General features: G+C 35.7%; 1 protein-coding gene across 4 annotated transcripts in view; it reads left to right on the top strand.

Moving 5' to 3' along the window:
* Nucleotides 1-25,991, top strand: part of LOC132395630 (uncharacterized) — an 81,038-nt gene that overhangs the window by 22,313 nt on the left and 32,734 nt on the right. The window contains exons 1-3 of one of the 4 annotated variants that reach the window (XM_059972508.1): nucleotides 18,769-18,906; nucleotides 20,180-20,268; nucleotides 23,526-23,912. Coding sequence is in view for 2 of the 4 variants with exons in the window: in XM_059972506.1 (XP_059828489.1) it covers nucleotides 18,770-18,906 (137 nt within the window). In the remaining 2 variants the exon portion in view is untranslated. Of the gene's footprint in view, nucleotides 1-18,768; nucleotides 18,907-20,179; nucleotides 20,269-23,525; nucleotides 23,913-25,991 lie in introns of those variants that run through there. The other 3 variants (XM_059972507.1, XM_059972509.1, XM_059972506.1) reach the window with 3 other exon arrangements.

Genomic DNA, 25,991 nt, shown 5'->3' with positions numbered 1-25,991 from the left:
TTTCTGTTTATTTCTCTTTCTTTCTTTTTCAATCTTTTTATTGAGTTTCATATATAAAAAATCATAACATAATAATGAATAGGTTATAAGTGCAATAGACTTGAAATTACATTAATAATAAGATAACAATATCCTATTAAAATATCAACAAAAAAATAGTACATTAATCAATCAAGCCTATAATAATTATATATGAAAAAAATAAAAATAATCATCAAAAGAAGAAAAAAAATTTAAAAATACAAGAAAAAATATATATTGAGAAAAAAAAAACACTAAACTAAACTAACATGGGCAATAATAACAGTTTATATGTATATGATAGTGTCAAAAACTCCGGAACTCCATACCTGAACAAGAATAAGCAGAGAGAAGGTCTGGAAGAGGCCAAATTAATTCATATGAAAATGTTGAATGAAAGTTTCTTCAAATTTAATTGATGAGTCAAAAATAGTGCTTCTAATTTTTTCCAAGCTCAGATAAGAAATAGTTTGAGAGAACCACTGAAACGTGGTAGGAGGATTTACTTCTTTCCAATTTTGTAATATAGACCTTCTGGCCATTAATGTTACAGAAGCAATCATTCGTCTAATTGAAGGGGAAAACTGATTACCATCCTCATTTGGTATACCAAAAATTGCAGTAATAAAATGAGGTTGTAAATCGATATTCCAAATTGAAGAAATGGTAGCAAATATGTCCTTCCAATAGTTATGTAAAGTGGGACATGACCAAAACATGTGGGTCAATGAAGCCACATCTGAATGACATCTGTCACATTGAGGGTTAATATGAGAATAGAATCGAGCAAGCTTATCTTTAGACATATGAGCTCTATGTACAATTTTAAATTGTATTAAAGCATGTTTAGCACATATAGAAGAAGAATTAACCATTTGTAAAATTTTTTCCCATTTTTCTGTTGATATATTATATTGAAGTTCTTTTTCCCATTCTTGTTTAATTCTACCTGATATTTCTGGTTGTATCTTCATAATCATATTATAAATAAAAGCCACTAATCCCTTCTGACAAGGATTTAAGGTAAAAATCAAATCTGAGAAATCCATTGAAGTTGAATTGGGGAAAGATGGTAGAACTTTATGTAAAAAATTTCTGATTTGTAAATATCTAAAAAAATTAGATTTAGGTAACTTAAATTTGTTGGAAAGTTGGTCAAAAGACATCAAACTACCTTCAAAAAAAAGATCACGAAAACATTTTATACCTTTCCTTTTCCATATGCTAAAAGCTTGATCTGTCAAAGAAGGTTTGAAAAGAAAATTAAGTAAAATAGGGCTATCAAGAACAAAGTTTTTCAGAGTAAAAAACTTACGAAATTGAAAACAAATTCGTAATGTATGTTTGACAACAGGATTAGATATCTGTTTATTGAATTTAACTAAATCAGCAAGAAGAGAAGAACCAAGAACGGAGAATAGAGAATATCCCTGTGCCTCATTGCATTCTAAATTTACCCACTGTGGGCACAATGGTGAATCCAAATCTAATTTCCAATATATTAGGTTACGAATATTATTCACCCAATAGTAAAATCTAAAGTTAGGTAAAGCTAAACCACCATCTTTTTTAGATTTTTGTAATTGCCTTTTACTTAACCTGGGGTTTTTATTTTGCCACACAAATGAGGAAATTTTTGAATCAATGTTATCAAAAAAAGATTTAGGAATAAAAATTGGTAAAGCTTGAAATAAATATAAAAATTTCGGTAAAATCATCATTTTAATAGCATTAATCCAACCAACTAATGATAAGGATAGGGGAGACCATCTTGTAGTAAGTTGTTGAATTTGATGGAGCATAGGTAAAAAATTCAGTCTAAATAAATCTTTATATTTCTTGGTAATTTTTATACCTAAATAGATAAAGTATTCAGTAACAACTTTAAATGGTATCCTATCATTCAATAAAGTTTGCGCGTTTAAAGGGAATAAATCACTCTTATCCAAGTTTAGTTTATAACCAGAAAAACTACCAAATTGAGCCAACAAGGATAAAATAGCGGGAATAGACCTGTCAGGATCAGAAATATATAACAACAAGTCATCAGCATAAAGTGATAACTTGTATAACTTCTCATTACGGGTAATACCAAAAATATTAGGAGATTCACGAATAGCAATGGCTAAAGGTTCTAATGCGATATTAAATAATAAAGGACTTAAGGGACAACCTTGTCTCGTACCACGAGATAATTGAAAAAAAGAGGATCTGTAATTATTTGTAAGAACAGAAGCAATAGGTTTATAATATATTAGTTTGATCCATGATATAAAATTAGGACTAAAATTAAAATATCTCAAAGTGTTAAATAAGTATGTCCATTCAACTCTATCAAAAGCTTTTTCAGCATCTAATGAAATCACATTCTGGGATTATGGGTGATGAAGTATAAATTATATTAATCAATTTTCTAACATTAAAAAAGGAATACCGATTCCTAATAAAACCAGTTTGGTCTTCTGAAATAATCTGTGATAGTACCTTTTTTAACCTAATGGCTAAAATTTTTGTAAGAATCTTAGAGTCTACATTTAATAGTGATATAGGGTGATAAGTTGCACATAAAGTAGGATCCTTATCTTTTTTAAGAATTAGAGAGATAGTAGCTTCATAAAAAGATTGAGGTAATCTCTTCTTAGCAAATGCATCATTAAAGATTTCACATAACCAAGGGGAAAGCAAAGAAGAAAAAGTTTTAAAAAATTCTATAATATAACCATCAGGACCAGGAGCTGTCCCTGAATTCATTGATGAGATAGCCTCTCCTATTTCGGCCATAGAGATAGGAGCACCGAACAAGCTATGATCTTCATCTGTCAGTTTGGGAATATTCAAATTGTTAAGAGAATTATCCATCATGGACAGATCGCCATCAAATTCTGATTGATATAAAGATTTATAAAAATCTTAAAGTGTTATTGATTTCTTTATGATCAGTAGTTAGATTACCGTCTTGTTTATGAATTTTAATAATTTGTTGCTTAGTCGAAATAGCTTTTAATTGATTAGCTAACAGTTTACCAGTTCGATCACTATGGATATAAAATTGAGCCCTGGTCCTAATTAATTGATTCTCAATTGAAGAAGATAATAATAAGCTATGCTCCATTTGAAGCTCAACTCTCTTCTTATAAAGTTCTTTGGTAGGAGTCACGGAATAAATCTTATCAATTTCTTTAATTTTATCCACTAATAAAGCAATATCTAAATATCTTTGTTTTCTTTTACCAACTGAATATGAGATAATTTGTCCACGGATAAAAGCCGTAAAAGAGTCCCAAAGTATTCCTCTATCAATCTCTTCAGTATCGTTTGTTGAGAAAAACAAGTCAATTTGCTGTTTTATGTAGGTGATAAATTCTGGGTCTTGAAGCAAAGTAGCGTTAAGTCTCCAAGATCTAGTATTATTGGAAAAGTCCGAAATCTTGATAGATAACTTCAAAGGTGCATGATCTGAAATAGTAATAGAATCATATTTACGATCAGTAACATCCGTTAATAAACGATGATCAATAAGGAAATAATCAATTCTAGAATAACTGTGATATACATGTGAAAAAAATGAAAATTCTTTATCTTTAGGGTTCAAAAACCGCCATATTTCAGTAATTCCCGAATCAACCATAAAAGAATTAATAAGTAAGGCTGATCTATTCGGAAGAATTTGGATAGGTTTAGATCTATCCATCAAAGGATTCAGACAACAATTGAAATCTCCACCCATTATCAACATATATTCATTTAGATTAGGAAGGGAAGTAAATAAATGTTTAAAAAATTCAGGGCAGTCAAAGTTTGGAGCATAAATATTAACTAGAACCACTTTTCGATTAAAAAGTGAACCAGTTATCAACAAAAATCTGCCCTGTGGATCAGAAATAATTTCATGATGTGTAAACGAAATTGAGGGGTCTATAAAAATAGACACACCCCTAATTTTGGCGGTACAATTCGAGTGAAATTGTTGACCCTTCCAGAACCTAAAAATCGTTGATTATCCTCCCTCCTAATATGGGTCTCCTGTGCAAAAATAATATTAGCGTTTAGTCTATGGAATACTTTAAATATTTTTTTACGTTTAATCGGATGATTTAAACCATTAGTATTCCAAGAGATAAAGTTAATAGACTTATCCATCATGCCAATATTAGTTGTGTATATCATAAAAGGTTAAAAAGACACATAACCCATAATTCAGGAAGAAGGAAAAATGATTCAGGAGCAACCGGAGAACATGACACCTCAACAATATTAATAATTTAAAGTCGGCCCATAAACTAAAAGCAAAAAAATAAAAAGCAAATGCGTGAAAAAAGATCCCTACCCCTCCCCCAACCCCACGAAAAAAAGCCAAGCGGCAGGCGCACGAACTAATACTAATATTACCCCCATTTTCAAGATGGCAACTCCATGAAAAGAAAGAAAGGAGAAACTATATAACACCCAGATATAAATACAGGGTTGTAAAAAGAAAGAATATATATCAATCAAAATGAAAAAATAATATAAAAAAGCAAAAAATCATTAATAAAAAAAAAGGATAACCATTGAAGTTTAAAGTAGTGTAATATGCCTTTAAAAAAAGATTCCATATTCAAATATAAGAAAATGACGTTTCAAAAGCAGAGACTTATGGGAAGAAGAAACGACATTTTGAAAAGACCATATTACAGAATATAAATGTAAATTCGCCAATCTTTTTTTTAAAAAAAAGGTCATCAAAATAAGATTAAAAAAGGATTCAATGACCACTACAATATATATAAAAAAAGGTCCAAAAATTCAAGACATTCGTCCCATTCTCAAATACAGGCAAATAAATGGTTACGGAAAGCAAAGTCTTACGGGAAAAAGAAACGACATCTTAAAAAATAAATCATTATTACAAAATCTTAACAGGTATATCTAATCCAGAGGGGAAAAAAAAACTTAATTTAAAAAAAAACATTATAGTAAAATTAAAAGAGCATCTGTAAATCATGATAATAAAAAAAAAACCAGGTCTACAGACCAAAGTAAAAAGCTATACCGCAGCATCATAAGTTAAAGCCTAAAAGCGGAATGGCGTCTTCTCTCCAAAAATTCTTCAACATAACACATAGTTCAACTTGTACTAGAAGAGCGATATTCTTCAACGAATTTCTTCGCTTCTTCCGGAGTATTAAAGAAGCGCTGACTGTCATCACTCAATGTAATTCTGAGATTCGCTGGGTATCTTAAAGCTTGTTTAAGTCCAATCGAATGAATCTCTGCCATCATCGGTTTAAAAGCGATTCTCGGCCTCATCACCTCGAATGAATAATCCTCAACAATACGAAACTTGTTGTTTCTGTGAGAAATCATACCTTTCTGACAAGCTAATCGAATTAAAAGCTCTTTCTCCCGAGGATAATGGAGACGGACAATCAAAGCTCGTGACTTGTCTCTCGCAGCCGAAAATCTCGAAACTCTGTGGGCACGGTCAATAGTAGGTTTAACCCGCAAAGCGTCCTCGCCAAAAATTTCCCACAATAAGTTAGAGAAATATTCAGTTTAGTCACCAGACTCAACATTTTCGGGAAATCCAATAATATGCAAGTTCTGTCTGCGAGATCGGTTTTCAAGATCGGTGATTTTAAACTTATTCTGCTCCACTATTTTAGCGGTCGATCATATCTTCTCCAAAGTTTCGATTGTACGTATTTTTTCACAAATTATCTTGTCAAGAGCCGCAAACTTTTCTTCATGCCGTTCAATATCTGCTGCCAGCGATTGAAGCTTGGTATCAAATGATCTAACGACTTCTTCAAGCTCAGACATTTTCGCGGTAGTGTTTATTTTCCAGACTTGCAAGTTTAGTATCCAGTTTGGTATCCAGAAGACTGGAGATTGCATCGAGAGATATAGGGTCTTTAGACGATTTCTTAGGTACAGTCATTTTAAGTTTGAAAAAATTAAATCAAGTATTATTTTAAAAAAGAAATAAATCGTAAATATCAACCCATGTAGTTAAGTACGAAAAGATTTGATTAAAGGGTGATTATAGCTTAAAAAATGAAGAGCGCCTAAAAGGCAGATGTCTACGTCGCCATCTTGAAACTTCACCCCCCCCCCCCCCCCCCCCCCGTTTAGTTCTCATAATTACTTTTTCTGTACGATATGTCTGGAGTGTATTATATTGTAATTTTTTATCAACAAGTTGTCTTTGTTTTCTTCTGTCATATATATCTTTGAGATTCTTTTTCTAACTTTATGATATCTTTTTCCAATTGATCTATTTCTGCCATGTATTCCTTCTTAATTTTAGATGTATAACTTATAATCTGACCCCTTAAATATGCTTTCATCGCTTCCCATAATACAATTTTATCCTCAACTGAATGTGAATTTGTATCCAAAACAAATTGGATCTGTTTTTTCATAAAATCACAAAAATCTTGATGTTTTAATAAAATTGAATTAAATCTCCATTTATAGATTGATTCCTCCTTATCCATCATTATCATTGTCATTATCAAGGGGGGATGATCTGACAGTATTCTTGCTTTATATTCCACACTTTTCACTCTATCCTGAATATTTTTTGATGATAAAAAAATCAATTCTTGAGTAAGTTTTATGTCTGTTTGAATAAAATGAATAGTCTCTTTCTCTTGGATTAATTTTTCTCCATATATCAATCATGTTTAAATCTTTCATTAATGATAAAGTTAGTTTTATTGAGGTCAGCGGGAGACGCTCATGGAGTGAGTACTGTTTTGGATTCGCTCCATAACCTTTACTTTTTTTTTAACCTTTGATCACCCTTATTGAGCTTATTTTTACCTATACCGAAAGTTTCTTTGTTAATTTTTTTTTGAATTTACTGCCAAGAGTTTGTTGTGAGCTTTTGAAGATATGCAAACAGAAATGTCTCTCAGGTCTAAGGGATGAGAACCCGGACGCAATCCGAACGGTAACGGAAAGAAGCAGGCTCCGCCACAACAAACTCAATTAACTTATGAATTGTTTATGGAGGTTTTGGACAAAAAATTTGATCAACTACAACAATTTTTTAAAGAAGATATAAAGGCTTTTCAAGAGTACATGGTTAAGACGGATTCAGTAATTACCCAGCAACAAGCTGTTATCGCGTCTCTGCAAGAAGATGCTCGGAAGCGAGATTTGATTATTGAAAAACTGCAACAGGATTTAATTTCGACCATTAAGCTGATGGAAGCCCTTAAAGCCAAGAGTGACGATTTTGAGAATCGGTCCAGAAGACAGAACCTACGGATACTTGGTCTTCCAGATGGCATAGAAAAAGATGACCCTTCGAAATATTTTGCTCAACTTTTAAAAGAAGCGTTTCCGACGATTTTCCCGAATAACCCTCCTTTATTGGATCGGGCACATAGAATTCAGCGTCGATCACCGAGTGCTACAGACAAACCTTCGGTTGTAGTTGTCCGGTTCCATTATGTACACAACAAAGAACAACTTATACGTGCAGCTCGTCGGGCAGGAATGGTTAAATTCCGAGATTACTGCTTCCGCCTGGTTGAAGCCTTTTAGTCCTGACCTTTTTTTAAAAAAAGGCTTCTTTTTAAACCGTTGATGGCTGAATGTTATGAGAAAAATCTGAAACCTGCGCTCCTATACCCTGCAAAGCTTCGAATATCTCCGTCGAATGCTCCACGCCAGGTTTTTCTTTCAACTTCAGAAGCGAGAAATTATCTGGAGAAGAACTTCCCTACTGCTACAGACACCAGTCCCTAATAAATGAAGGATTTTGATCATGTAAGATGGTTCTTGATTTCTTAAACCAGAATTATCCTCTGGTTATTGGTGTAGGTTCATCCTATACTTTATACTTAAGTTAAAGCGTGTTTTCGTTATATCAATTGTTTTGCCTTATACACTTTAACTATTATACTACATGCTTGTCCATTAACTTTGTTCCTTCGAAGGTATATTTTTAATTCTTTGAAGGTGAATTTTTTTTTGATTAAGATGGTGGTTTTTTGAAAAAGATTTTTGGTTTTGCTTAAGATGGCGTTATTTTTTTCTTTCTTTCGTCTTCTTCCTACAATGCATCGCTTATCATAGCTTAAATATTTTTTGTTTTGTCTGGGCTAGAGCCCGATTTATAATTTTTTTTTAGTGACTGTATTCTTATTTTTTTACAACTAACTATACTTAGAAATATGGTTTTTATTATAGCTATTTTAATTTTTAAAGTTGGGGTGATTCTTTCATATCCTTTATATATGGAGTGTTCTTCCACTGACATGGGGGTAGAATTAGTCTTATTCCTTCCTTTTTTAAGTCATATTTTGGCTTTTTCTCTTGGGGGGTGGGGGGATGGTCTGTTTCCTAATTCTTTTTTTTTGCATCAGTTTGTGTTAGTTTTTTCATTTGGGCTGTTTTTGAACTTCAAATATGTCTATGTTGTCGTCACTTCCGGGTCCTCTCTTTACTTTTGTTCCTCTTCTGGGTGCATGGGTTTACAAGTTGGTTAACCCTTTCTATACCAAAGGGTTGATTTTAGAATTATGGCTCAGACCATTAATTTTGTGTCTTGGAATACTAATGGTTTAAATCATCCAATTAAACGAAAGAAGATTTTCAAAGTATTCCAAAGACTTAATGCTCATATCATTTTTGTACAAGAAACTCATGTGAGGAAGGAGGACAAATTTCATTTTTTTAGATTTTGGCAGGGTCAACAGTATCATGCAAATTCGAACGCTAAAGTAAAAGGAGTTTCAATTTTTATTGACTCCTCTATTCCATTTGTTCAACATGATATTTTTTTGGATCCGAATGGTAGATTTTTGTTAATTGTGGGTTTACTTTGTAATAAAAAGGTTGCTTTGGTTAATGTTTATGCTCCAAATGTGGATTGTCCTGACTTTTTTAAGTCCTTATTTACCTCTTTACCCAATCTAAATGAATATAAGTTAATAATGGGTGGTGACTTTAATTGCTGTTTAAATCCTTTGATGGATAAATCTTTATCTATTCAGACTTTACCTAATAAGTCGGCCACTTATATTAATTCTTTTTTGACTGACAATGGAGTTTTTGATGTTTGGAGATTTCGGCATCCTAATGACAAAGAGTTTTCTTTTTTCTCACATGTTTATCACTCTTATTCGAGAATTGATTATTTTTTTGTAGACTCTTGTTTTATTCCATTGGTAATTGGTTGTAACTATGATATTATAGCTTTCTCTGATCATGCTCCATTATTACTTTCTATGAAATTTACGGATACAGCTTCTAATGCCAGACAATGGCGATTTGTCTCTACCTTATTGCAAGACTCAGACTTTATAAAATTTATGAAGGAGCAGATTGACTTCTTCTTTTCAACTAATTCTACAAATGATATCTCCTGCGGAACACTTTGGGACACTTTTCAAGCGTATATACGTGGACAGATTATTTCTTATTCTGTTGGTTTGAGAAAACGTACTAAGACGGAAACTCTTTTATTGGTTGATAAAATTAAAGAGATTGATAAGAAATATTCGATTGCTCCTAGTAAGGAGCTTTACAAACAAAGGGTTGAACTTCAAATGGAACATAGTTTATTACTTACATTCTCGATTGAAAATCAATTAATGAAAACTAGATCTGATTTTTTATATACATAGTGATAAATCTGGTAAACTGTTAGCTAGTCAATTGAAGAATGCTTTGGTTAAACGTCAAATCACTAAGATTTGTCAGCAGAATGGGAATTTGACAGTTAATCATGATGAGATAAATAAGGCATTTCAAGACTTCTATACCTCCCTGTATCAATCTGAATTTCCTCAAGATCATAATACCATGTCTGATTTTCTTGGGAAATTAAATTTTCCAAGATTATCATCTGATGATCTTTTCAATATTGGATACTCCTATTATGGATGTAGAAATTAAAGGAGCTATTTCCTCAATGAATTCTGGGAAAGCACCGGGTCCAGATGGTTAGTTGAATTTTTTAAATTTTTTTCCATTACTCTTTCCCCTTGGTTATGTAAGGTTTTTGAGGAAGCCATTAGATTGGGGAATTTGCCACAATCTTTTTATAGAGCTTCCATTTCTCTAATATTGAAGAAAGATAAAGACCCTACTAACTGTGCTTCCTATAGACCAATATCTTTATTGAATGTAGACTCCAAGATTTTTTCCAAGTTACTGGCATCTAAATTGGAGAAGGTATTACCCAAAATTATTTCAGAAGATTAAACTGGTTTTATTAAAAATCGCTATTCTTTTTTTAACATTAGGAGATTATTGAATATTGTTTATACTCCCTCACATGACACTTCAGAATGCATGATTTAATTAGATGCGGAGAAAACATTTGATAGAGTTGAATGGCCTTACTTATTTAATGTGTTGGAGAAGTTTAATTTTAGTCCGATATTCATATAATGGATTAAATTGATTTATCATACTCCAGTAGCCTCAGTGTTTACCAATAATCAAAGATCTCCCTTTTTTCGCCTATTTCGGGGCACTAGACAAGGATATCCTCTTAGTCCATTACTATTTAACATTGCCTTAGAACCTTTGGCAATTGCCATCAGACAATCACAGGATATTTTGAGTATTAATCGTGGGACAGACATTCATAAGTTATCTTTGTATGCAGATGATTTATTACTATTCATTTCTAACCTGGAGAAATCTATCCCAGCAGTTTTATCATTATTGGCTCAATTTAGTGAGTTTTCCGGGTATAAGTTAAATCTTAATAAAAGTGAATTGTTTCCTTTGAATAGACAGGTCCCAATTTATGGAAATTTACCTTTTAAATTAGTTAATGATTCTTTTATTTATTTAGGGATCAAAATCACAAAAAACCATAAAGATTTATTTAGATTTAATTTTTTACCCTTAATTGATCAGATTAAAGGTTTGTTTACTAAGTGGTCACCATTATTTTTATCCCTAATAGGTAGGATTAATGCTATTAAGATGGTTATTTTACCTAAGTTTTTATATATTTTTCAAGCGATACCAATTTTTATTCCGATATCTTTTTTTACTAATGTTGATTCAAAACTTTCTTCATATATATGGCAGAATAAAAATCCCAGGTTAGGTAAAATATATTTACAGAAGACAAAAAAGGAAGGCGGGTTAGCATTACCTAATTTCAGATTTTATTATTGGGCAGTTAATATTAGATAATTGTTATGCTGGTTGAAAGATTGGGGTGGATCTTTCGGCCCTCGTTGGGTGAGTTTAGAAATTAAATCTGTATCAGCTTATGCTCTGGGTTCTATTTTAGGGACTTCTCTCCCTTTTGCTCTTTCTAAATTGCCAAAACGAACTGACAACCCGATAGTTAAACATACTTTACGTATATGGTTTCAATTTTGGAGATTTTTTGGGTTGACTCATCGTTTTAAATAGTCCTATTGTATCTAATTGTTTTTTCCACCCTTCCATTATAGATCAAGCTTATTCGGCTTGGAAAACTAAGGGATTACTAAGATTTTCTGATTTATTTTTGGACAATTGTTTTATGTCTTTTGAGCAATTATCCAACAAATATAACTTGCCTAGAGTTCATTTTTTTAGATATTTACAGATTAGACATTTTTTAAGTTCTGTACTCCCTACGTTTCCAAATTTTGTGCTTTCAGATATTTTGGAGAGTTTATTTGAATTAGACCCTTTTCAAAAAGGGCTTATTTCAAAACTTTATAATATAATTATGAAGATATGTTCAGAGCCCCTTTATAAGACCAAAGAGGATTGGGAAAGAGAGCTTAACCTTATTATTTCTAGTGAGAATTGGGATAGAATTCTTCAATTAGTTAATACATCATCAATATGTGCCAAACATTCATTAATACAATTTAAGGTCATACATAGGGCCCATATGTCCAAGGATAAATTAGCTCATTTTTACTCTTATATTAGTCCTATCTGTGATAGATGTCAATCTGAAATTGCGTCTTTAACTCATATGTTTTGGTCTTGTTCATTTTTGGAAAAATATTGGAAAGATATTTTTGATATTATTTCTGCGGTTTTGAATATTGATTTACAACCTCATCCTATTACCGCAATTTTTGGTTTACCAATGTCAGACTCACTGCATTTATCTTCTGCCCGTCGAATGATTGCATTTCTAACTGATGGCTAGAAGATCTATATTGTTGAATTGGAAGGAAATTAATCCTTCCACCTTATTTAATTGGTTCTCTCAAACTATGTTATGTTTAAATTTAGAAAAAATTAGAAGTGGTGTTTTTGAGACTTCTATTAAATTTGAAAAGTTATGGAGACCATTTATTCAACATTTTCATATGATGTAATATGACCCTGTTCCAAGTTCATTTGATTTCCCAGCTTTTAGCTTATGTATGTTGAGAGGACCGGAAGTGACGGCATTGATAAATATTTATTCTTGTGAGATATTATAAACAACCCCCTTTTTTTTTTCTTTTTTTGCTTCTTTTTTCTTCTATATTAGTTATTAGATTAGCTAATTTTGCATTATATATTTTTTATTATTTTTCTTTCTTTTTTCTGTTTTTTTATATCATATATTATGAAATATTTAGACTTACCATGTTCATACATATGTTGTATGGTTTATATCTTGGTAAACTCATTTATATTGTAACTATTGTTTATGTTTTTTTCATCTGTAATGGAATTTGTATGTTTTTAATTTCTTTATTAATATATCATTTGTATTCTGTCCATATTACTACTAATAATAAAAAGATTTAGAAAGAAAGAAAGAAAGAAAGTTTTATTACTTTTGATTTTGTAGCAACTTTAGTTGACCCATCCAAAACTGGATCTAAACAAAAATTTAAGTCTCCACCTATTAATATTTTATCAAGTGCATCAGCCAAGTTCAAAAAAACTTCTTGTATGAATTTTGCATCATTTTCATTTGGTGCATAAATGTTCATAAGAGTCCATAATTCTGAAAAAATTTGACAATGTATGATCACATCTCCCCACAGAATCAATTACTACATTTTGTATTTTAATTGGTAAAGTTTTATTAACAAAAATTGCAACTCCTCTCGATTTTGAATTAAATGAAGCTGCAATGACATTTCCAACCCAATCTCTCTTTAATTTCTTATGTTCTGTTTCTGTTAAATGTGTTTCTTGTAGAAAAGCTGTATCTCCTTTCATTTTCTTAATATATGTTAAAACTGTTTTTCTTTTCACAGGTCCATTAAGTCCATTGACATTAAAACTTTAAAAATTAAGTAAATTAATCATTCATAATACCTTGGGAAATCTCTTTAAAATTCTCCATGTTGCTATGTGTCTCTCCCCAACCATCCAGGCAAAAAAGAAGAAAAATAGAAGGGTAACTAATATATAAGAGAAAAAACAAAATACTTCCCCCCCCCCCCCATTTTATGGGTCATGGCAATCGCCATGATTGTACACGTGAAACTCGCAGCCATTGATCAGGAGCTCCTCCAGCTCCCCCACAAAAAAAAGAAAATATATTAGTGAAGAAAAAAAAGAAAATAATTAATGTCTCTACTCCCAATTAATACTCCTCAACTTTTTTTTCTTATTCCTTATAAATGTCTGTCAAGTCCAACCTTACCTCAGTCCACTTCATTTCTATAATTCTTTACTCCCCCTCGTGGATATCAGGTAGTTCTTGTACAAATTTCTCCATTTTCCGGTTGTCAACGAAAAATCTTGTTATCCAGGAAGATTATCAATTTTGCTGGGTAGCTCAATAAAAATTTATAACCCTTTTCCCATAAAGATTTTTTCACTGGATTAAATTCCTTCTGCCTCTTCAGAAGATAGTAACTTATGTCTGGATGAAAAAAAACCTCTTTTCCCTTCTATCATCAATGGCACATTTCTCTTTTTAGCACCCTGAGTAGCTGCCTTCAAGATCATTTCTTTATCTTGGTACCTTAAGCATTTTATCAAAATTGATCATGGATTTTGATCTTGTTGAGGTTTTGGTCTTAAAGCTCTGTGTGCTCTTTCAATTACTTGACTTCCTTCTTTCATTTCCAAAATTTTCGGAATGCATTCTTGGAAGAATTTTATTGGATTTTCTCCCTCCATATCTTCTATAAGACCAACAATTTTAATATTATTTTGTCTACTAGAATTTTCAAGCGCATCTACTTTTTCCAACATCCGTTTTCTTTCTGTTGTCCAGGCAAGATTATTGTCTTCTATCTTATCTATTCTTTCAGTGTTTTCTTCCATTTTTACTTCCATCTCTTTAACTTTATTATCCATCTTCTTTTGTTTTTCCACCATATTATCAAGTGTAATCTGCGTCCTTCTTATATCTGTTCTTATAGCTTTTAATTCATTCATCATATATATCAGGATATCTCTTATGTCTCCTTTAATCTCCTCCTTTTCCTCTTCTTCTTCATCTGTGTTTCCCCAGAAAATCTGATTCCACTTCCAGTTCACTTCCAATTTCACTTCCAGCCATAGTTGGGATTTGTAGTTTTGTTAATATCTGTTCATGCATACTTGTTTCTTCACGCATGCGTTGTTCTTGCCGTTTCTTCTTAGAGAGCGCCGACATTGCCGCAGCATCAGAAGTGCCATGCACTTCGCTGGGAGGAGATCCAACTTGAGTATGAGGCTTCGCCGAGACGGTTAGGCCTTTTTCCCCGTCGACTTGTGCTGTCTTCGAAGTAGTAGCTTTCTTCTGTTTCGGTTTAGGAGCCATATCTAAAAATAATCCTGAGTTGCTTATAGTTTCTAGTAGGTATTTGTTAACTCTTCTTCACTTAAACCCTATTTCATTATTTTTTACGAGGGAGCTGGATTCCCACCGTCTCGATCCTACGTCATCATGTGACTCCCCCCCATTTCCCATTCTCAACTGCACTGGAGCCATGCACTGTGTCAACTGTGTTTTCCCCGAGAACCCTATAGTCTTAATAAACTTTCCTGACATGGAAAGGTGAAGGGCATACTGTGGCTGTACACAAGTGTACGTGGCTCTTGTATCTATCATCATTGGTATCTGTTGCCCTTTTAACATAACCTGAACAATGGGTTCCTCGTCTGCCTCCCTTGTTATCATTGGGTAATGTCCCTTCCCACTCGAGTTCTCGGGGCACCCCTAATACCTCGCATAGGGGTTCACAGGTCCGCTTGGGCCTGTGGGGGCTGGTCCTTTGCTAAACTTTAGTTCCCTTCTTATCGGTTCCTGCTGGTGTGTGACAGGCCATAGTGTAACGGACAATCTCTTCTCATGTGACCTGGCTGATTACATCCCCAGCACAATCTCTCTACCTCTCTTTCCCCCTGTTTCCTTACTGGTCCCCTCTGCCCATAGCTCCTCTGTCCCCCTCCTTGGGACTTCCAGTCCTGTCTGGGCTGTTTGAATTTAGTCTGTTCCTGATAGGGCATTTGTGGGAATGCTCCTCCAAGGATGTTGATTATTGGCATGGGGTTTTCTGGCCCTTGTCTTACAGTATGATCGGTTCCTCCATATAGCGGTGCTTTGTCCAGTTCGATGGCTGTACTCGGACCGGTGGTTGCTGGCAGCATCTTTTTGCTTTTCTCTTTTTCCTTTTTGAGTTCTTCAAGCTGCATTTGTATTAACTTTCTTTGCACCTCTTCCTGCTGCTCAGCCAACCTTCGTTTGTCTTACCGGTATTTCTCAACTGCATGGACTACGTGGTCTATAAATTCTTGTGGGGTCATTGACGTCAGCCCAACCACTTCCTCCAGTTTGGATTTTACTTGCTGAGGCATTGCATCCAAAATGCTATGTCGGAACAGTGTGGTGATAAATAAACTATTTTCCACCTCTTGCTCAGTCTCCAGTCTCCACCTTTTCAACTGGTTTTCTACATAGGCTGCTGGGTTTTCAGTGTCTCCCATTGGATCCCCCTTTAAGGCTTTGGGGTCCACTTTGGGTGGATAAAGCTTCCTGGGGGCCTGCCATACCCTCTGCCTCACTCTGTCAAACCCATCTCCATCAGTTCTCGGGTCGTTCGAGTTTACTATGCCAGCCATTTCCATTAGTTCGTTAAATTTGGAGGTTCCCATCAACCTTATCAATAGTGCCTTCAAATCTCCCATAGCCAATAATCGTCCCGCCATTTCTTCTTCAAAGGCTGTAATCCATTTCCCTGCTCCTTCGTGTAGATTCGACAGAGTGTTTTTCAGCCCTTCTAGGTCCTGGGATCCCCAAGGGATATTCTGCACTTGTCGTGATCCTTTAACTAACAACGGCATCATTCTTCCTCCTTCCCACCTGCCCTGGCTCTCTTCCTCGCCTGAATCCCCGTCTGTCTCCGGATATGTCTTTACTGCCTCCCACACAAATTTCTCCGGGGTCCTCTTCTTCCCTCGGTCTCCCTGTGGAGTCCTTCCTTTTTGTCCTGATTCAATATTTGGTTGGCCCCTGCAGTATTTTTCGCATCTCCTCTGGCAATCCCCTCTCAGTAACTTATCTAGCTCTCTCTCTACTTCCGCAAGTCTCTTCCCTACTGCCTCCTTCTGCTCTTCTAGGCTTCTGCCTCCTACCTCTTCCCCACAAATTCTCGCATCCTCTCTTTCTCCACTTAACTCTTGCTCCTTCAATGAGTCACCTTCTCTTTCTTCCTGTCTGTGTCTGTACACCTGTGGCAGGGAATCCTCATATCCTTACTTGTCCTTGATTCCCTTCTCTCTTGTGTTTCTCCAAGACTCTCATCTCCTATCTTTTTCCACTTCCTCTTGAATGCCTCATCTCTTCCTGCCCTGATGAGCCACTTTCTTTTCTAGTCTGTTTATTTCTATGGTATAACCGATATTCCTCATACTCCTTTTCCTCTCGCAAGTATTTCATCCATTCAATCTCTTCTTTTATTTCTCTTTGCCTGTTCCACCTTTATCCTTTCTGCCTGTATCTCCTTCCATATCGCCGCTTTTTCCTTCTCATATTGTCTTTTTTCCTCCTCATTATCCCAAACTTGTACTTCTCCCTGCATGTTTACTGTTCCCGTTAGCAGGGTGCACTGCTTAGGGGTTCCTTCCTCATTATAGGGAGGGGGTCTTTCTGCTTCTTTCGCATCCGGGTACGGAGCTGAAGCCAGCTTCTCACTATACCTTCCTCTCTCTCTAACAGGCTGTTTCTCCAGCACCTTAGTGTCTTCCTCGCTTGTAATCAATATTCTACCTGTCCTCCTCAGCCTTTCTCCCTCCGTTCTGAAGAGTTTTAGCACTTCCATTTCTCGTTCTCTTTTTTGCCCTCTTTTCTTAGATTTATCTTTTGGTTTGTAATTTTTAATTAGTGCCTCCATTTCTTCGCACAAGCTTACATCAAACATTCCTTCTCTTGGCCATTTTGTGATCAGGTTTTTGGTTCTCTTTTCCCATTTTTCTGATCTCATATTTATTTACCGGGATTTTTTTGCTCAGAATCTCTACTGCCGTTCCTTTACCTGTCATGTTGTTCTCTCTTTTTAAGGTATTTCAGAGATTCACAGTTCGTTTACTTGATAATATTATTAACTCTAATTCTATGCCTAGTCTATTGTCTATCTACCAGCGCTTTAAACTGGATATTGGACTGTCCTTGTTTCCCATTCTGTTCTGCCCGTACAGACCTCTATTCAGAGCGGTATCCACAGAACTTTCTCTTTGCACCTCGTCTATTCAGACCCTTATCTCTTAAGGCGGTATCCAGGAGGATTTTCTCTATTTTCCTTTCCCTGCCCGTTCAGACCTTCGTTTTATACGAAGTGGTATCCACAGGGACTTACCAACACCACGTGGAATTTTTCTTCACTTAACTTCTTATTAGCTTATTTGTACTTGCCCTCTCTGCAGTGTTCTTGATCAATTCTCTGAGCCTCCTGTTAACCCCCAATTCTGCCAGATTCTTTGGAACGGAGAGACCCTTCAGCAGTGGTTCCACACTTGAGACTCCAAGACCTCCCCAAAGCCAACAGAATTCTTAGTCCAAATTGTCGCAAAAAGCGCTTACCTTTTGTTTGGGTGCACCCTTAATTCTGTTAGCCTTGTGGGGGTCCCTAGAAGACTGGGAAGCGTCCCCAATCTGCTGTTTCCTTTCCGCAGGTCACGTTCTAGTCCTGTCACGGTCGCCAATTTTGTCATGGTTTCTCGTGCCCCACAAACGACAAGGCGATGCAGAAGATTCTTCAAGAAGGGTTAAACTTTAATTTGCAAATCAAAGCTGAGACAGTCATTGAGCTAGTCACTGATTGCCCACAGATCCTTGTACATAGCATTTTTAATAGCAATCTCCTGGTTTAGTTGCATTAGCATATCCAATTGGTCTACAGTTGCATATCACAAGTACATCCGCCACTGTTGTTTCTACCAATTGACTTAATCCTGTTCTAGTCTATGTCTCTTAGTTACCTCTCATTAACACACCATTGTCTTCTACATTTTTAAGATTTCATTCTCCTACTAAATTGGATACATGCATAGCAAATAGCAAACTCAAAGCTGACTACATAATCTACATCTCTTAGCTAGCCTCTCATTAACACACCATTGTCTTCTACATTCTTAATATTTCATTCTCCTACTAAATTGGATACATGCATAGCAAATAGCAAGTTCAAAGCTGACTACATAGTTTTGGTTACACAGCAAACAATGCAACTTTTATACTCCAATAGGTCTCAGTCCAAACGTCAACCCTACTTTCTATAGATGCTGCCTAGCCTGCTGCATTCCACCAGCATTTTGTGTGTGTTGTTAGTACAAAATAAGTAACCTTTGTTTTAGATTGATTAAAACCAACTTAAAAAATTGTTGTTTTGTGTTCACTCAGGACTCAATTATGTAATTGAATACCAACGTGATGGAGGAAGAGAGCCAATGTATGAATGCACATTATGTGACTTCACAGAATACTTGCACGTATTTGTTTTGCACCTTGGTGGATTCAAGCACAGAATGAATTATATGGTAAGACAATCTGTATTGAGGATTGGTTTGTATGATCATGAATTAGTAAAATGGGGAGGGATGGACAAAAAACTGAATAAATGTATTCTTAGTAAAGGAGAGGATGGGCACACTAATGTGCTGATACTTTGCATAACGTGGAGTTTGGAAATTTCCAGGACCTATAGCATTAATGGAATCAGCTTTGAAGGAGCTATTATGGCATAATGACAACACTTTCCTGGGTACCTGATATGAGTTGTATCGCAGTTCATTGTGGAGCTGATTGTGGGGTCTGGTCTTGGACAGCTGGTTCTCTTTTTTTTTGATTTAGCACATTAGTCACGATCTTTTGGCACAAAGTGTGCTATTTAGGGCTTCAACACACCTATTGTTCTTTACAATGCCTTTGGTATATAAGCCCTTTCTTGGGAAACAACTCTGCATTGATCTTATGGTCTCCTTCATTACCACCCTTTGGAGGTAATGGAAACCACTATACTTACACAGATACTCCTGCTCAGGAATTTTCTGTGGTAACAAGCTCAAGAGCCAGTAGAGCTGCTGAGGTTGTTGTACATTAGTATGTCAACACATGGATCAGTTGCCCTGGTCAAAAATGATGGCCTGCACTTGCCAGGATTCAGTGCTGAGCTTTTTACAAAGCAGGGCCACTGAAGACCAGCCTAACAGCCTCTCTTTTACCAAATCAAGGAGTATTTTATTTGTGGAGGATTCTATGTTATTTTTCAAAGTACAGTGTTGTTTTTGACTGGAGGACCAAGAGTCCTATAGTAACACTGTGGGGAAGCACTTATTAATGGTAAATGGGTGTAGAGGTTTAAAAATAAAGTACAGGTGCTCCCCCCCCCCCCCTTAACAAACATAGAGCATTTTTATGAAACTTTTCTTAAGCCAAAATGGCATTAAGCGAAGAAACATTATATAGGAAAAATTTTTGTAAAAGCAAAAGTCCTCTTTGTAATGCAAAAACAGGTTACGAATGTAGGTCTTTTGTAAAAGCGAATTGGCGTAAAGCGAACATTAATAAAGCGGAAGACCCCTGTAAATATTATTCCATTTTGTGGAGGTGAGCCCTTCCAAGTGAGACAAAGATTTACATGCACCTCTTCCAACCTTGTCACTGCATTTGGTGCTCTGGGTGTGGCCTCCTCTTTATTGATGAGAGCAAGTGAAGCCAAGATGAAATTTTTTCAAAGCACCTGAATTTCATTTACCATGGCCACTTGGAGTTCTGATTTACACGTTTTGTCTTCCCTTCCCATTTCCATAGTGACCTGCCTGACCTTTGCCTACTCTGCTGCAAGTCTAAGGGTAAATGCAACTAGAATTGACCTGCCTGGGTTGTCTACAAACCCAATGGTATGAACATTGAATTTTCCAATTTCAGATAAATATGGGTACAATAGTATCATTTAAGTTGCACTTAGAGGGATAAAGACATGTTGGGCTGAAGAGCCTGTAGATTTGTATGCCTATGGCTATAAACCCCAAGCTTTGTGCTTTGTCCCCCCAATCCTGCTCTTTCTGATCTATACCTGGTTCTCTTGTTTTTATACCTTTTGCCATGCCCCATTCCACTCTCTGGTTTAATCCATCAACTACCCACAAACTTCACCCAAGGAATGCCTGCCCCCATTTGATTTCATCTGCCCATCTCTCCCTTTCATGGTTCCTATTACCATCTTCCCTACTAATCTGATTCCAGTACTTGTATCTTGTAATCCTTCTCCACCCTCCAGTCTTCCTTTTCTCCTTCACCTGCCCATCCTAATTTTTTTTTTCCATTTGTTATCTGTACCTTGTACCAATTTACCTTTGTTCCCTCTGCCCATCATTCCTCAACCTTCCTTGGTCTACATCTTACTTACTGATCCCACCCTCTCTCTTTATACCTGCCATCTTCCCTTTTCATTCTTACTCCTGATGTAGATTCTTATCTTCAAGAAGTTGACAATTCCTTTCAGAAGATGCTGCTCGAGCTGCTGAGATTCTCCAGCAGTTTGTTTTATTTATTTTCTTAAAATTGATAGTCTAAAATGGCAGCTGTAGTTATATAGTTAATTCAGTTTTCACACTAAAAATGCTACATAATCAAAATGTGCTTGTGATGCAGGAATAAGCTATAATTAATCATCATTAAAGAAAGATTATGAGGTAAACTAATGATATTAAAGATCCACAAATCATACTAGAAGTCTGAATAGCACTTGCTGCAGAAATTGTGGTGGATTCTCTGATTATTTCCAAATCTGTCTAGATTCTGAAACGTTTCTGGCACATTGGAAAGCAGCAAACAAAAAACAAGGAAAAATGAGAACTAATGTTAAGGAAGTAGAAAAAGGGCACTTGATAATCAGTGGAGTCATTGTGGTGTAATGGAAGGGAAATTTAACATGTTTTTACAGTTTCTTGAAGTTGAAAAGGGAGAAGGAAAGAAAAGAGGCCCTCACAAACAGGCTCCAGATATGTCAAAGGATGATTGTACCTCCTGCAACTAAGAATTTATTCCAGGTTCAGACACTCAAGTAATTTTGGGACCTATAAGTAAATTTCTGTTAGTGCTCCTATACCTTCTTCCTTGCTAAAGTTCATGTGGACATCTGCTGCCTTCATCAACTTTCCTGGTTTGTTCCTCGAAAAACACTTAAGATTGATTAGACACAACCTACCACACACAAAGCCATGTTGATGCGCTTTAATCAATCCCTATCTATCCAAATTCTTAAACAGTCCCTTAGAATGCTTTCCAATAACTTAGCCACTATTGACATCAGGCTTACTGGTATATAGTTTCTCAGTTTAGAGTCTTTGTTAAACAAAGGAATAACATTAGCTTTCCTCTAATTCTCTGGGACCTCACCCATTGCTAAGAACATTTTAAATATTTCCGCTCGGACTCCTGCACTAGCCTCCCATAAGTTCTGAGGAAACATTTTGTCAGGTCCTAAGAATTTATCCACCCTAATTTTTCTCAAGACAGCAAACACTTTCTTGGTCATCTGTATAGGTCCATGACCTCACTGCTGTTTTGCCTCACTTCTATAGACCCTGTGTATGTATCCTGAGTAAATATAGATGCAAAAAAAAATCCATTTAAGATCTGCCCCATCTCTGTTGGCTACATGCATATATAACTACTTTAATCTTCCAGAAGACTTAATTTTCTTGCTTGCTATCCTTTTGCTCTTAATATATCTTTAGAAGCCCTTGGGATTCTCTTTCACCTTGTTTGCTAGAGCAACCTCGTGCTGCCTTTTGGCCCTCCTGATTTCCTCCTTAAATGCTCTCTGACATTTCTTATACTCCTCAGGTACCTCATTTTTTCCTTGTGAGTATTTGTTATAAACAGGGCCTCAGACTTGTTATCCTTGCCTTTTATTCAGACAGGAACATGCATGTAAGCAACCACTGCTGGCAACTTAGCATGGATTGTTATTTTTGTCATGGCGCACCCTCCAATCACTCCACTAATGATGTTCCAAAAGTTGAAGAATGGTTTTTGATCCTTTATTAGCAACAAGCAAAACATACAATCTTGAAACGATGAAACTTAAGCATAACTAAGCGATATACCATCCATCGGTTTCCAGATCCAAACATCTCCAAACAAGGCACAAATACATAATTTACTCCCTTTGCTTTTACCATGCCACCACTCACATGACTAGTTACCATAATAAACATAATAACTGTAGTTATTATAACTGCATAAATAATAATAACTGCATAACACAGAATACAATGCGGATAGAAAACAGATGCATGGCTCCTACAGTACAAACTCTGTCCTCTCAAAATGTCACTTTTGAAAGCCTCACACTTAGCAAGTACTCCTTTGCCAGAAAATAACCTGTCCCATTTCACACTTGCCAGATCAATGTTGGCCTTACTCCAATTTAGAATCTCATCCCAAAGACCAGATCTGTCCTTCATAATTATAGCTAAAGGCTTTATGATCACTGGATGCAAAGTGTTTCCTTGCACAAACCTCTATCAGGCCTCTTTCATAGGAGATCTAGTATTGCACACTCTAGTTGGGATCTCTATGTATTAAGGAAACTTTCCTGAACACATTTGACAAATTATCCCATCCAGCCCATTTACAGTAATGGGAGTCCCACTCATCCGGTAGAAAGTTAAATTCACCTACTATCACAACCTTGTGTTTCTTGCTACCTTCGACAATCTTTCCACAAATTTGCTTTTCTAAATCTCGTTGACTTCCTCACTTTCAATCTCCAGTCAATTGGCAACAACATCTCCTCCACAATCTCCATCAGCACAGGTGCACAGCAAAGCTGTGTGCTTAGGTCCCATCTCTACACGCTTTATACTTATGACTGTGGGCACAGCTCCAATGCCATAGCCAAGTTTGTTGACAACACTACTGCTGTAGGCTGAATCAAAGGTGGTGACATTAGCATTTAGGAGGGAGATTGCAAATCTGGCTGAGTGGTGCAATAACAGCAACAACCTCTTGCTCAATGTCAACAAAACCAAGGAGCTGATTATTGATTGCAGGAAGAGGATACCAGAGGACCATACGCCAGTCCTCATTGGGGGATCAGAGTTGGAGAGGGTCAGCAACTTTAAATTCCTTGGTGTTATCATTTCAGAGGACCTATCCTGGGCCCAGCACATAAGTACAGTTATGAAGAAAGCACAGCAGAACCTCTACCTCCTTCGAGGTTTGCGAAGATTCAGATGACATCTAAAACTATGACCAACCTCTGTAGATGTGCAATGGAGATTATATTGACTGGCTGCACCACAGCCTGGTATGGGGACTCCAATGCCCTTGAACAGAAAATGCTACAAAAAGACGTGGATATGCCCCAGTTCATCACGGGTAAAGCCCACCCCACCATTGAGCTCTTCTACCTGGTGTGTTGTCACAGGAAAGCAGCATCCATCATCAGCAATGTCCACCACCCAGGTCATGATCTCTTCTTACTGCTGCCATCTGGAAGAAGGTACAGGAGCTTCTGGACTCACACCAACAGGTTCAGGAACTATTATTATCTCTCAACCATCAGGCTCTTTAACCAAAGGGGATAACTTCTCTTGCCCCATCTTTGAACTGTTCTGACAACCTATGGACTCACTTTCAAGGACTCTTTATCTCATGTTCTCAATTTATTGCTTATTTATTTTTTTTATTCTTATCCTTTTTTAATTGCAGATTGTTATCTTCTGCACACTACTAATTGTCTTTCCTGTTGGGTGCGGTCTTTCATTGATTCTATTATGATTCTTGGACTTATTGCATGAAAATGAATCTCATTATATATGGTGAAATATACAAGTTGTACTTTGATAATAAGTTACTTTCACCTTTGACTATTAGAAAAATAAACAAGTGGGTTTTGGCTTTAAGTCCAGTTGGACAATCACACTGTTCTCTGTAACTTCAACACATTTAATCAGCTTGATTCAGTAAGAGAGAGACTTCTGAGTTAAGCCACTGTTGATGCAGGGCTTGAGTTCATATTGCTCAAAGCAGTTTTGAATAGGAAGCTGCTTTGTCAGATTTTGATTTTTTAATAAAATAGTGTGCAGAGGATTTAGCTTAGTTGTATATGAAGAAAACCTGCAAAATGTCTTTATTTTTATGTTGATATTAGAATAAGTTAATGGATTATTTTTATGTTCATGTCATCTTGATGATATGCTGATGAGCTGCTATTTGATCATTATAATAGTTCCTCTTATTTATTTGTAAATTGTATTGAAACATGTGAGATATGAAAGGTACTCTTTCAATATGAGGTATTGGCTCCTTTACCAAAACGAAACAAGCCTTTATCATTTCACCATGTTTAAGTGACTTTTGAGCTTTTATCCAAAAGGTATTGCTTAACACTAAATGCATGACAGCATCTATCTGTGCACGTATTTGTTATATTTTTGTACTTTTTCATGTCATCAATCTATAATTGTTTAAAAGTGATTAAGATGCTGCTGGTCCAAGTTGAAGGTGTATATAATACATATGCATATTTGGAGGAGGAATGCCCCTTATTGAATTGCCTGCAGACGGTCATTGAAATCTCCTAAGTGCAAGCAAGGTTCCGATTTATCGTTCTCTGCCCCGATTTACAGTGAATGATCTCTACTGGAGTAATTATTAGAAAACTTTTAAGTTTATAAGTTCCCTTGCAGTGAGATGCTCAAATTTGCTGGGAAGAAAAAGCAAACATGGTTATCTAAAGCTGCTGTTGTATTTGGATCTTCATTCATGAGGTCCATATTTTACTTGATGATTGTCCAGTCTGATTTTTGACAACTTGATTTGTGACAGAAAAGTTATGCATGCCATGAAATCCGTTGTATTATTGGGCCTTCCAGAATTTTATAAGCAGTCTGCTCTTTTTCATCCAGTGAGCCAATTATTCTGTCTGTTAGAATATCTGGTGTTTGGCCATTTATGCTGAAGTAAGCCTTGGTGTTCTGTAGAATTGCTTTAAATCAAGACTCAAAGAATGAAAGATGTTGCTGCGTGTGTTATTACTCCTGGTATTTGGGGGGGGGGGGGTTGGATTCCATAGCATTAGGGCTGAAGAGACCATTCATTGGAAGAAGTGTTTCTTAGCATGTGCTTTTGGGATTGGTTTTTCCTATCTTACATTAGTTTAATCTTTCAATCATTTGTACAAGATATTATGAATTTAAATCAAACTTTATCTTTTATTTTAACTGTAGCTTTTTGATCATTCACATCAACAAATTGCCTTTAAATGCCTCCAAATGTCAGAGGTATCATCTTTTATTTTGGGCACAAATTAACACAAGTTTAGCCCTTAACTTTGTCTTCTAACAGTGCCAGGGGTTATTCTAAGAGGAAGGCCTTGGAATTCCATCACCCATCTCCTTATTGTCTCCAAGACTTAATGGCAGTTGACGGCCATGGTGTATGGATTTGGTCCATTATTTCTTTTATCCATCTATGCAGCAAATGTTTTATGTTAGTAATGTCCATGATAACAAAATGTTCCAATTTGTTTTGTAAAGTATGTTTAGCATCATTACAGCACATCAAAAGAAGACTAAATAGTTATTATTGGTGTAATAAATTTTATACA

Source organism: Hypanus sabinus, chromosome 6 (assembly GCF_030144855.1).
Source record: "Hypanus sabinus isolate sHypSab1 chromosome 6, sHypSab1.hap1, whole genome shotgun sequence".
NCBI classification, from domain to species: Eukaryota; Metazoa; Chordata; class Chondrichthyes; order Myliobatiformes; family Dasyatidae; genus Hypanus; species Hypanus sabinus.
Note: the sequence above shows the minus strand (reverse complement) of the source record. Positions and strands in the feature narration are given on the sequence as shown.